The sequence below is a fragment of the Natrix helvetica genome, assembly GCF_964273705.1.
Source record: "Natrix helvetica genome assembly, chromosome: 5".
NCBI classification, from domain to species: Eukaryota; Metazoa; Chordata; class Lepidosauria; order Squamata; family Natricidae; genus Natrix; species Natrix helvetica.
This window is the reverse complement of record NC_138551.1, coordinates 144,112,067-144,124,557: the sequence shown is the minus strand read 5'-3', so window position 1 is coordinate 144,124,557 and position 12,491 is coordinate 144,112,067. Positions and strand designations below refer to the sequence as shown.

The following is a 12,491-nucleotide window of genomic DNA, read 5'->3' as shown; positions in this document are numbered from 1 at the left end:
GTCCAGGGTCTCCTGCTTGGGTGGGGGGTTGGACTAGATGACCTACAAGGTCCTTTCCATTTCTGTTAATCTGAATCTATCTAGGATGATCAAAGGACTGGAGGCTAAAACATACGATGAACGGTTGCAGGAACTGGGCCTGGCTGGTCTAGTGAAGAGAAGGACCAGGGGAGACAGGAGAGCAGCCTTCCAATATTTGAGGGGCTGCAAATTTGAGGGGGGGTCAAGCTATTCTCCAAAGCACCCGAAGGCCAGACAAGGAGTACTGGATGGAAACTGATCCAGGATAGATTCAACTTGGAAATACGGAGGAATTTTCTGACAGGGAGCAAAATCAACCCATGGAACAGAAATTGCCTTCGGAAGTTGTGGGAGCTTCATCCCTGGAGGCTTTCAAGAAGAGACTGGACTGCCATCCGTCAGAAATGGCGTAGGGTCTCCTGCTCGGGGTGGGGTGGGGGGTTGGACTAGATGACCTCCGAGGTCCCTTCCAACCCCGTTAATCTGTTAAATCTGGGCTAAAGCTTTCAAGAAGAAGAAAATGGACGGCCATCTGTCAGAAATGGCGTAGTAGGGTGTCCTGCTTGGGGTGGAGGGTTGGACTAGATGACCTCCGAGGTCCCTTCCAACTCCGTTAATCTGCTATTCCTCCCGCCAGCATTGAGGAAGGGGCTTCTTGGCAAGGTCAGCCCTGCTCTGTCAAGAAGAGGCCAGACAGGACTGGCTGCCAGCTTCCCCAAGCCTCAAACCCTTGGCCTTCAGCGTGTGAGATCTCCCCCCCACTTGTCTCTGAGCAACTGAGTCCTTTCTCCAAACTGAGACAAGTTTCTAGTTCCTCTTGGCTCCAGACGCAGGTTAACCCGAGTAAGATCCGAAGAATCTCCTCCCGCTTTGGAACCCATCACGCCCTTGCCCTGCCAGTGTGGATTGGCAGTGCCCCTTCTTGTTGTCCCACAAAGGTCCCTGCCCCCTTGTCCTCCAAACAGCTGCGTCTCCTGGGGGTGGGGGTGGGGAGAGCACAGATAGGAGCCGGGGACACAAGGTTAAACTCTGTCCTTGGGCCGCCAGAAGTGGCGACGTGTTCCCCTGTCTCTGAAAGTGGCGGCATAAAAGGGGCTGACGCTACTGCCTCCATCCCCAGAGAGTCATTCTGCCATCAGCATGTGGAAACTCCTCGTCGCCTTCCTGCTGGCCGCAGAGGGTAAAGCACCAGCACCTGGGCAGGGGGCACGCTTGGCACCTTTCTGGGCTCCTGGAAAAGCTGGAGAATCTTTTGCGGCTTCGTTCAGCTGGTCGGGAAGAATCGCCTTTCTCTTGGGCGAATGGACATCAGTGCTGGGTCCCAGAAGTGGGGGGTGGGGTGGGGGAAGCTGGCACTGGGCAGCCCTTGGAGGGTGAAGGGCTGGTCAGCCAAAGCAGGCATGGGAGGGGGGGGTTATGGTGGAGGGGAGGCTGCCAGGCTGCTGTGGAAGCAGGGACACCAGCTCCCTTTCCGCAGCTTCAGGCATTGAGCTGGCATTTGCAGAAGCGGTGGTACGCCTGGGCACCAGCAAGGTTAACTAGTAACTCATTGAGCATTGGTGTGTAGCTACACCCCCATGTAGAGAGTTAACAGGGGAGACAGACCTTGGAAAGTCGACTCCGTGTGACTAGGTTGTGTGATTCTTTTTCCCTCTCCCCATCCCCCCCTTTTCCGCTCAGCCCACGGCTGTGGAGAGCCGGCATATTCCCCCATCCGAACTGGAAGGGTAGTTAATGGAGAAGATGCCATTCCTTACAGCTGGCCCTGGCAGGTAAGTGGGCGATCCCCCCAGAATAAGCGAGGGGAGGGGGCTTCTTTTGGTAAAAGCCGCTCCCCCCTCCTGCAGACCATGAACTTTGGAGGGGGAGAGGAAGGTTTGGATGGCCTTAATGAGCCCACCCGCCCAATTCTTGTTTGCTGCAGGTGTCCCTGCAATACCAGTCTGGAGATGCCTACTATCACACCTGCGGGGGCAGCCTCATCCACCCCAACTGGGTGATGACCGCCGGGCACTGCATCTCGTGAGTCTCCTCGGGCAGCCTGGCCAGTGGTGGGATCCAAACATTTTTTTAGTGCTGGTTCTGGGGTGTGGCTTTGTGGGCGTGCCAGGGGAAGGAAACTGCAAAATCCCCATTCACTCCCCACACCTGGGAAAGGATACTGTAAAATCTCTATTCCCTCTCCACTCCAGGAGAAGATACTGCAAATTCTCCATTCCCTCCCTACTCCAGGGGAAGGATGCTGCAAAATCTCCATTCCTTCCCCACTGCAGGGGAAAGATACTGCAAAATCTCCATTCCTTCCCCACTGTAGGGGAAGGATACTTCAAAATCCCCATTCCCTCCCTACACCTGGGAAAGGTTACTGCAGAATCTTCATTCCCACCGCCCCGAGTCCCTATGGGGAGAGGGGGCGGTCTATAAATTAAATAAACCTTAAACCTTAAACCCCAATTCAGGGGAAAGATACTGCAAAATCTCCATTCCTTCCCCACTGTAGGGGAAGGATACTGCAAAATCTCCATTCCTTCCCCACTGCAGGGGAAAGATACTGCAAAATCCCCATTCCTTCCCCACTGCAGGGGAAGGATACTTCAAAATCCCCATTCCCTCCCTACACCTGGGAACGGTTACTGCAGAATCTCCATTCCCACCCCAATTCAGGGGAAAGATACTGCAAAATCTCCATTCCTTCCCCACTGTAGGGGAAGGATACTGCAAAATCCCCATTCCTTCCCCACTGCAGGGGAAAGATACTGCAAAATCCCCATTCCTTCCCCACTGCAGGGGAAGGATACTGCAAAATCCCCATTTTTTCCCCACCCCATTATCCTGCTTTCCAGCTCCGTTCTTCAGGGCATAAAAAGAAGATCAGCTGGGAGGCAGCAGGGGCGTGGCCAGCCTGTCTGCCGCTTCTCCGAACTACTCCAAATTTCCGATACGGCTTCTCCGGATCCTGTCAGAACTGGCTGAATACCACCTCTGACCGTGGGGTTCCTTGTGCGGGGCTGGGAGAAGGGCCGCAGGGGCGCAGGGCAGGGGAAGGAGGGCTGAAGAAGACCTAGCGACCCCTTTCCGTCTCACCCCGCCTTCCTCCTTCCCCCAGTCCATACATGAACTACAAGGTCGTTCTGGGTGAATATAACCTGGGCAAGGTAGAAGGTCCCGAACAGGAGATCCTAATCAACCCAGAGGATATCTTTGTGCACCCCGGCTGGAACGACAACTGCATCTCTTGCGGGTGAGTAGGACTGTCCCTGCTGCAAAGGAGAGTGGCTGGTGGGGTGGGTGGGTTAGTGCCTTGCAAAGGAAATCCCATGTGGGGAAGGAAAAAAACCCCTCCGCAACACCATCGACGCCTCTTCCTTTTGCAGGGACGACATCGCCCTGATCAAACTCTCCCGCCCGGCTGAGCTCAACGACAAGGTGCAGCTGGCGTGCCTCCCCCCACGAGGAGAGGTGCTCCCCAACCATCATCCCTGCTACATCTCTGGCTGGGGCACGCTCTACAGTAGGTCCTGGCTGCCGGGGTGGGGTGAGGAAGGTGGGCACAGGAATAGTAATAGCACTTAGACTTGTATACCGCTTCATAGTGCTTTTACAGCCCTCTCTAAGTGGTTTTTACAGAGTCAGCCTCTTGCCCCCCAACAATCTGGGTCCTCATTTGACCCACCTCGGAAGGATGGAAGGCTGAGTCAATCTTGAACCTGTCAGGATCGAACTGTTGGCAGTGGGGCAGAGTTAGCTTGCAATACCACAGTCTAACCACTGGGAGGAAAGGAAAGGAAGGAAGGAAGGAAGGAAGGAAGGAAGGAAGGAAGGAAGGAAGGAAGGAAGGAAGGAGGAATAGCACTTATAGACTGCTTCACAATTCTTCATAGCCCCCTCTAAACGGTTTACAAAGTCAGCCTCTTGCCCCCCAACAATCTGGGTCCTCATTTTACCCACCTTCGAAGGATGGAAGGCTGAGCCCACCTTGAGCCAGTCAGGATCGAACTGTTGGCAGTGGGGCAGAGTTAGCTTGCAATACCACATTCTAACCACTGGGAGGAAAGGAAGGAAGGAAGAAAGGAAGGAAGGAAGGAAGGAAGGAAGGAAGGAAGGAAGAAAGGAAGGAAGGAAGGAAGGAAGAAGGAATAGCACTTATAGACTGCTTCACAATTCTTCATAACCTCCTGTAAACGGTTTACAAAGTCAGCCTCTTGCCCCCCAACAATCTGGGTCCTCATTTGACCCACCTTGGAAGGATGGAAGGCAGAGTCAATCTTGAGCCACTCAGGATTGAACTGCTGGCAGTGGAGCAGAGCCTGCAATACCGCATTCTAACTACTGGGAAGGAAGGAAGGAAGGAAGGAAGGAAGGAAGGAAGGAAGGAAGGAAGGAAGGAAGGAAGGAAGGAAGGAAGGAAGGAAGAAGGAATAGCACTTATAGACTGCTTCACAATTCTTCATAGCCCCCTATAAACAGTTTACAAAGTCAGCCTCTTGCCCCCAACAATCTGGGTGACCGACTTCAGAAGGATGGAAAGCTGAGTCAACCTTGAGCCGGTCAGGATCGAACTGTTGGCAGTAGGGCAGAGTTAGCCTGCAATACTGCATTTTAACCACTGGGCCACCCTGGAAAGAGTGAAGCCATTCACTGGGGAGGGGGGAATGTTTCTCTTCCAGCCGGAGGCTACATCCCTGACATCCTGCAGCAGGCGCTCCTACCAGTGGTGGACTACCCACATTGCTCCCAGCCGGACTGGTGGTCAACCGCGGTCAAGGAGAACATGGTGTGTGCCGGCGGGGACATCAAAGCTGGCTGCAATGTGAGTAGAAGCACGGAGGGGTTCCGGGTACAGTTGGGAGTTCAGAGATCAGGGGGCAAAGGAAGATGGCATCTCCTTTCCTGGATTAGGAGAGAAAGAGAGAGAGAGAGAGAGAGAGAGAGAGAGAGAAGAAAGAGAAGAGAGAAATAGAGAGAAGAGAGAGAGAGAGAAATAGAGAGAAGAGAGAGGGAGAAATAGAGAGGAGAGAGAGAGAAAAGAGAGAGAAGAGAGAGAAATAGAGAGACGAGAGAGAGAGAGACAAAGGGAAAGACAGAGACAGAGAGACAGAGGAAGAGACAGACAGACAGACAGAGAGACAGAAAGAGGAGAAAGAGATGAGAGAGAGAGAGAGAGAGAGGAGAGAGAAATAGAGAGAGAGAGAAGAGAGAGAAATAGAGAGAAGAGAGAGAGAAGAGAGAAATAGAGAGAAGAGAGAGAGAGAAGAGAGAGAAATAGAGAGAAGAGAGAGAGAAGAGAGAAATAGAGAGAAGAGAGAGACAAAGGGAAAGAGAGAGACGGAGAGTCAGAGAAAGAGACAGAGAGACAGAAGGAGGAGAAAGAGATGAGAGATAGAGAGAGAGAGAGAGAGAGAGAGAGAGAGAGAGAGAGAGAGAGAGAGAGAGAGAGAGAGAGAGAGAGAGAGAGAGAGAGGGGCAGGCCAGTGTGTTTCTGAGGATGCATTACATATTTCAGGGTGACTCTGGTGGCCCCCTCAATTGCCCAGCTGCTGACGGCCGGTGGTACGTCCACGGGGTGACCAGCTTCGTCTCGGCCTGGGGCTGCAACACCCTGCAGAAGCCCACCGTCTTCACCCGCGTCTCGGCTTTCCTTCCCTGGATCGAGCAGGTATTGCTCAGCCCCCACATCAGAGGGCTGGGTGGGTATTATAGAGAGGCCCCCTGCCCTCTTTGGAGCTCCCCCCTCCCTTCGTCTCCAAGTGGGTCAATTCACTTGACGTTTGCCCTTGAGCGATGCCAGGGTCTCTACCCTTTCCCACCCGGCCAACTCAACGCCTCGGCCAGCGTGAGGAACCAGGTTGTGTGGGTCAGGCCGTGTTTGCACGCTCAACAAGCGTGCTTTCTGCACACTGCCTAATGCCAGATTGTTGGGTTTTGCCTTGCAGATCATTTCCAGCAACTCCCGTTAAGCAGAACCGTGTGGCGTTTTCCAGATTGGGCTTTGCTTGTATAAAATCAATCAAGAATAATAATAAATATCTTTCTGGCTGCATCACGTTGTCCTCTGGTGGTTCTTCTTCTTCTTCTTCTTCTTCTTCTTCTTCTTCTTCTTCTTCTTCTTCTTCTTCTTCTTCTTCTTCTTCTTCTTCTTCTTCTTCTTCCTCCTCCTCCTCCCTCCTCCTCCTCTCTTCTTCTTCCTCCTCCTCCTCCTTTATCCTCCTCCTCCTACCCCCTCCTCTTTCTTCTTCTTCCTCCTCCGCCTTCTCCTCCTTCTTCTTCCTCCTCCTCTCTTCTTCTTCCTCCTCCTCCTCCTTCCTTCTTCTTCCTCCTCCTCTTTCTTCTTCTTCCTCTTCCTCCTTTTCTCTCCTCCTCCTCCTCCTCCTTCCTTCTTCTTCTTCTTCTCCCTCCTCCTCCCTCCTCCTCCCTCCTCCTCCTCTCTTCTTCTTCCTCCTCCTCCTCCTTCCTTCTTCTTCCTCCTCCTCCTACCTCCTCCTCCTCTTTCTTCTTCTTCCTCTTCCTCCTTTTCCCTCCTCCTCCTCCTCCTTCCTTCTTCTTCTTCTTCCTCCTTCTCCCTCCTCCTCCCTCCTCCTCCTCCTCCCTCCTCCTCCTCTCTTCTTCTTCCTCCTCCTCCTTTATCCTCCTCCTCCTACCCCCTCCTCTTTCTTCTTCTTCCTCCTCCGCCTTCTCCTCCTTCTTCTTCCTCCTCCTCCCTTCTTCCTTCTCCTCCTCCTTCCTTCTTCTTCCTTCTCCTTCTCCTCCTTCTTCCTCCTCCTCCTCCCTTCTTCTTCTTCTTCTTCTTCTTCTTCTTCTTCTTCTTCTTCTTCTTCTTCTTCTTCCTCCTCCTCCTCCTTCCTCCTTCTCTTTCTTGGTCTTGTTCAAATCCTTCCTCTCCACTGTCATTTTGGTGTGTGTGTGTGTGTGCCACTGTCTTTGGGACGTGGTGGCTCATTGGCTAAAGACGCTGAGCTTGTCAGAGTGAGCTCCCGTTCCTTGTCCCAGCTTCTGCCAACCTAGCAGTCCGAAAGCACATTAAAAAATGCAAGTAGACAAATAAGGACCACCTTCAGTGGGAAGGGAACAGTGCTCCCTGCACCTTCAGCATTTAGTCATGCCGGCCACATGACCACGGAGACGCCTTCGGACAGCGCTGGCTCTTCGGCTTTGAAACGGAGATGAGCACCGCCCCCTAGAGTCAGGAACGGCTAGCACATATGTGCGAGGGGAATCTTTACCTTTTACCTTACTGTCTTTGGAGGGGACACACAGCCCCAATGAGGCTTCAATTCTCTTCACCTTTCACTCTCTCTGACCCTGGTGAAGTGTGTGCAAAACTCAGCCACACTAAACTCACATGATTCCTACAGTAGCTCTCAAAAGATTCAAATAAAAGGGAAATCTTTTACTAGCTTCGAAAGAGAGTCATTAGTCCCTACACCCTTTCCATAGTAAGAGGAAGAGTTGGCGGCCCATGACAAGCAAAAATAAAGGCAGGATATAGATAAATATGTTTGTTTTTTTAACCCCATAAATTTAAGAAGAGAGAGCGAAATCCAGAAGCTTCATTTCTGACACCACTTTGAGCCCGCATTCAATCTGTTTTTCATCCCTTGTGATGGCCATACATCTCTCAAGAGTTGCCTCCTCTGAGCTCTACCAGCAGGCAAAATAGGGAGAGGGAGGGAGAAAAAGAAAGAAAGAAAGAAAAAGAGAGAGAAAGAGAAAGAAAGAAAGAAAGAAAGAAAGAAAGAAAGAAGAAAGAGAGAAAGAAAGAAAAAGAAAGACAAAAGAAAAGAGGAAAGGAAGGAAAGAAAAAGAATGAAAGGGGGAGAGAGAGAGAAGGGGGGGGAAGAGAAAGAAAGAAAGAAAAAGAGAAAGAAAGGGAGAAAGCAAGAAAGAAAAGAGGGGAGGAAGAAAGGAGAAGGAAAGAAAGAAAAAGAAAGAGGAAAGAAAAAGAAAGAGGAAAGAGAAAGAAAGAGGAAAGAGAAAGAAGGAGGAAAGAGGAAGAAAGAGAGAGAAAAAGAAAGAGGAAAGAGAAAGAAGGAAAGAGGAAGAAAGAAAGAGAGAAAAGAATGAAAGAAAGGGAGGGAGAAAGAGAATGAAAGAAAAAGAGACAAAGAAAGGGAGAAAAAAAGAAAAAGAGACAAAGGGAGAAAGAAAGAAGACAGAGAGCAAGAAAGAAAGAAAGAAAAAGAAAGAAAAGAGGAAAGGAAGGAAAGAAAGAAAAAGAATGAAATTGGGGAAAGAGAAGGGAGGGAGAAAGAGAAAGAAAAAAGAGAGAAAGAAAGAGGGAGAAAGAAAGAAAACAGGGAAGGGAGAAAAGAGAAAGAAAGAAGGAAAAAGAAAGAGGAAAGAGAAAGAAAGAGGAAAGAGAAAGAAAGAGAAAAGAGGAAGAAAGAGAGAGAAAAAGAATGAAAGAAAGGGAGGGAGAAAGAGAATGAAAGAAAAAGAGACAAAGAAAGAGGGAGAAAGAAAGAAGACAGAGAGAGAGAAAGAAAGAAAGAAAAAGAAAGAAAAGAGGAAAGGAAGGAAAGAAAGGAAAAGAATGAAAGTGGGGAAAAAGAAGGGAGGGAGAAAGAAACAAAAAGAGAGAAAGAAAGAGGGAGAAAGAAAGAAAGAAAAGAGGGAAGGAAGAAAAGAGACAGAAAGAAGAAAAAAGAAAGAGGAAAGAGAAAGAAAGAGGAAAGAGGAAGAAACAGAGAGAAAAAGAATGAAAGAAAGGGAGGGAGAATGAAAGAAAAAGAGGCAAAGAAGGAGGGAGAAAGAAAGCAGACAGAGAGTGAGAAAGAAAGAAAACGAAAGAAAAGAGGAAAGGAAGGAAAGAAAGAAAAAGAATGAAATGGGGGAAAGAGAAGGGAGGGAGAAAGAGAAAGAAACAAAAACAGAGAAAGAAAGAGGGAGAAAGAAAGAAAGAAAAGAGGGAAGGAAGAAAAGAGAAAGAAAGAAAGAGAAAGAGGAAAGAGAAAGAAAGAGAGAGAAAAAGAATGAAAGAAAGGGAGGGAGAAAGAGAAAGAAATAAAAGGACAAAGAAAGAGGGAGAAAAAAAGAAGACAGAGAGAAAGAAAGAAAGAAAGAAAGAAAGAAAGAAAGAAAGAGGGAGGGAGGAGGGAGGAAAGAGAGGGAGGGAGGGGGAGAGAGAAACCAGCCCAACATCAAAGAAGAAGATTCTTTCTGTCTCGTGGGCTGGTAGGGGGAAGGCTGGGTGGGGGGGCTCAGAAGAAAGCTACATGTAGGGGCGGGGGCCACTTGTACATCTCTCTACCGGAAGAATCTGTCCACAAAGAAGGACAAACATATTTGAAGCCCCTCTGTGAGGCTGCAATACAAGTGGGTTGCTATAAAACAGGACCTCCAGAGCCCCCTCCCCACTTTTCCCCACAAGAGACCCTTGAGAAAGGTGCTTCAGGCTGGCTGCCCTAATTGGGTGGGTGGGAGGTCTGGATCTTCTCCCCAACGCCAGAGTTAGGAAACGCACAACCAACCAGGGGCCGATCCAGAAATGCAGTCAGAATAATCCCCTTTCCTATTCAGCCCTTTGGGACTACGCTGATTGAGGGGGGGGGGGTTGGGGAAGTTGCGACATCCCTATCTGGGTGGGTGGGCTTGCACAGAGGCAACCCCCTCCTCAAGACACCGCAAGGCAGGGAGGAAGACCAATGCCCATCAGCCGAAGTAGTTCCTGGGGATATCCCCACCTAACCCGCCTGGATGGATTTTGTCCTGTTAGGATTATTCTTTGCTGGAATAGATTAACGGTAAGTCCTCAATGTACGGCCACAATTCAGCCTGACATTTACGTTGCTAAGCGAGAAACATGCTCAGTGAGTGAGCCCTGCCCCGTTTTACGACTTTTCTTGTCACGTCTGTGGTTCTTATGTTAGGGACACCGTCGTTAAGGGATTCCGACTTCCCTGTCGGTTGACTTCGCTTGTCAGGAAATCGTAAAAGGAGATTGCGGGACCCCGTCCGAGACGCTGTGACCGTCGTAAATAAGAATCGGTTGCCAAGTGTCCAAATCAGTGGTGGGTTCTTACCAGTTTGGACTGGTTCGGCCGAACCGGTAGTGGTTTGGTGGCCTGGGCCGCTGGAACTGGCAGCAACAGGCTGGCTGCGCCCCCGAACCGGTTCTCCTGGCGGCACAGAACACTTTTAATTTTAACGTGCATGCGTGGGCTGCGCGCCCATAAGCGAACCAGCAGTAGTGGCTGCGGGAACCCACCACTGGTCCGAATGTAAGTCATGTGATCGTTGGGAATCCTGCAACGGTCATTAAGTGTGAAACATGGTCGTGCCATCGTGACTTCAAACGGTCACTAAACAAACTGTTGTAAGTCGAGGACCACCTGTACACGTACACAGCTGTGCAGAACTGGCAGGTACTCAGAGGTCATTTAGTCTATCCCAGGGATCAGGAACCTTAAACACTCAAAGAGCCACAAAGGTCCTAAATGGAAGACCCCCCCTTTCAATTCTGGAGCCGACTGAAAGTCCGGTTCCCCCACCATAGAGTCTCCTCCTAGTGTAGCGTCCATTTTCCTCTCCTGACCGGAAGTCCGGTTCCCCCACCATAGAGTTTCCTCCTAGCGCGGCGTCCTTTTTCCTCTGCTGACCAGAAGTCCGGTTCCCCCACCATAGAGTCTCTCCTTAGTGTAGCGTCCATTTTCCTCTCCTGACCGGAAGTCCAGTTCCCCCACCATAGAGTCTCCTCCTAGTGTAGCTTCCATTTTCCTCTCCTGACCGGAAGTCCGGTTCCCCCACCATAGAGTTTCCTCCCAGCGCGGCGTCCTTTTTCCTCTCCTGACCGGAAGTCCAGTTCCCCCACCATAGAGTCTCCTCCTAGTGTAGCATCCATTTTCCTCTCCTGACCGGAAGTCCGGTTCCCCCCCCCACCATAGAGTCTCCTCCTAGCACGGCGTCCTTTTTCCTCTACCTGTCCTAACCGAAAGACTTATCAATAGTGAAGCCGACCAGCAACAGGGAGCCGCAGCAGAGGGATGAAAGAGCCACATGCGGCTCCAGAGCCACAGGTTGCCTTCCCCTGGTCTAGCCCAAAGGTATCGAAGGAAATACGAATGGTCCTGTACACTTGAGGGAGGTTATGGCCAGAATCACAGGGGGAAAAGACTCCAAGACTTGAAGTTTGGAGAGGTCTGTTTTCCTCTTGTTCCAAACGACTCCGAAGCCCACTTCTCTCCCACCTTAACTGAACTCATGGGCGTCTTGGATCTAGAGAGGGGAGGGGTGTCAGCCAAAACAGCCCCCTGGCGAAATTGGAACGCCTTCGGTCAGCTGTTCATAGAAACGGTGCCACGAAATGGGATTTCCCGCACAGGGAAAAGAGAAGGAGCTGGAGGAGGGCCCTCCCCAGACCCCCCCCCAAAAAAATTCTCCACAGGGCAGGAAACACACCCGTTGGATTACACACACACACACACAAACACATGTGGTGTTCACACCCTTTCCAGATTATACCGCTGCTAAGTCAAGGCTTGCCAAAGTGAGGCGTTCCGGGCAACAAAATAAATAAATTCACACCACCCGTGTTACATAAGCCTCTAGAAACAAAGGCTGGGTCCTGACCACCACATCTGGATCGTATGAGGAGCTAATGCCAAGCAGGAGAAAAACTCAAGGTGGTTTGGCACCCCGGCTGCGGCTGCCAGGAAATCCCCCGGGAGCCAGCCCAGAAATCCTTCTTTCTTTCTTTTTTTCTCCCTCTGGCAAAAGATAAAGGTAAAAGTTCCCCTCGTACCTATGTGCTAGTTGTTCCTGACTTTAGGGGACGGTGCTCATCTCCGTTTCGAAGCCGAAGAGCCAGCGCTCTCCGAAGACGTCTCCGTGGTCACGTGGCCGGCGTGACTAAACCAGGACTGGGTTGCCGCCGGCATTGCTGCTGGTTCACTTCGCGCATACCCAGTTGAGTGTCAATTGTTCTGCGTATGCGCAGACCATGAAAAAAACGATAAGCCGGCGGCGGTGACCGGGCAACCGGTTTGGGGGCGTGGCCAGCCTGCCATCCCTACCTGTTCAGTGACCCAGTCTCAATTTCCACTACCTGTTCGCCCAAACTGATGCGAACTGGTAGCAACTCACCTCCGGACTAAATGCCGAAGGCGCACGGAACGCTGTTCCCTTCCCACCAAAGGTGGTTCCTATTTTTCTACTTGCATTTTTTACGTGCTTTCGAACTGCTAGGTTGGCAGAAGCTGGGACAAGTCACGGGAGCTCGCTCCGTTAGGCGGTGCTAGGGGTTCGAACCGCCGAACTACCTTTCTGATTGATAAACCTTAGCGTCTTAGCCACCGAGCCACCGCGTTCCCTCTGGAGGGGGATGCAAAAGCGGTGGGGATCGGCCAGTGTCACGGAAGGGGTTGGACGGACAACGGGGAGAAAAGCGTCTCTTGCCCCCAGGTCAACTCAGCCCCTGGCCTTGGCAGCTTCCAGGCCTTCTTCGCCTGGACAAGGAGCCAGCTGTGGCTTTCCCT

The 12,491-nt window shown here is 51.0% G+C and overlaps 1 protein-coding gene across 1 annotated transcript; it reads left to right on the top strand.

Moving 5' to 3' along the window:
• The first annotated feature begins 1,057 nt into the window (after positions 1–1,057).
• On the top strand, positions 1,058–6,061 carry LOC309392984 (proproteinase E-like). Its single transcript, XM_081954691.1, has 8 exons — positions 1,058–1,201; positions 1,702–1,793; positions 1,946–2,043; positions 3,128–3,262; positions 3,396–3,532; positions 4,689–4,831; positions 5,525–5,677; positions 5,955–6,061. The coding sequence occupies exons 1-8, from the start codon at positions 1,162–1,164 to the stop codon at positions 5,976–5,978; spliced, it is 822 nt and encodes a 273-aa protein (XP_081810817.1). The 5' UTR covers positions 1,058–1,161; the 3' UTR covers positions 5,979–6,061.
• The last annotated feature ends 6,430 nt before the right edge of the window (positions 6,062–12,491 follow it).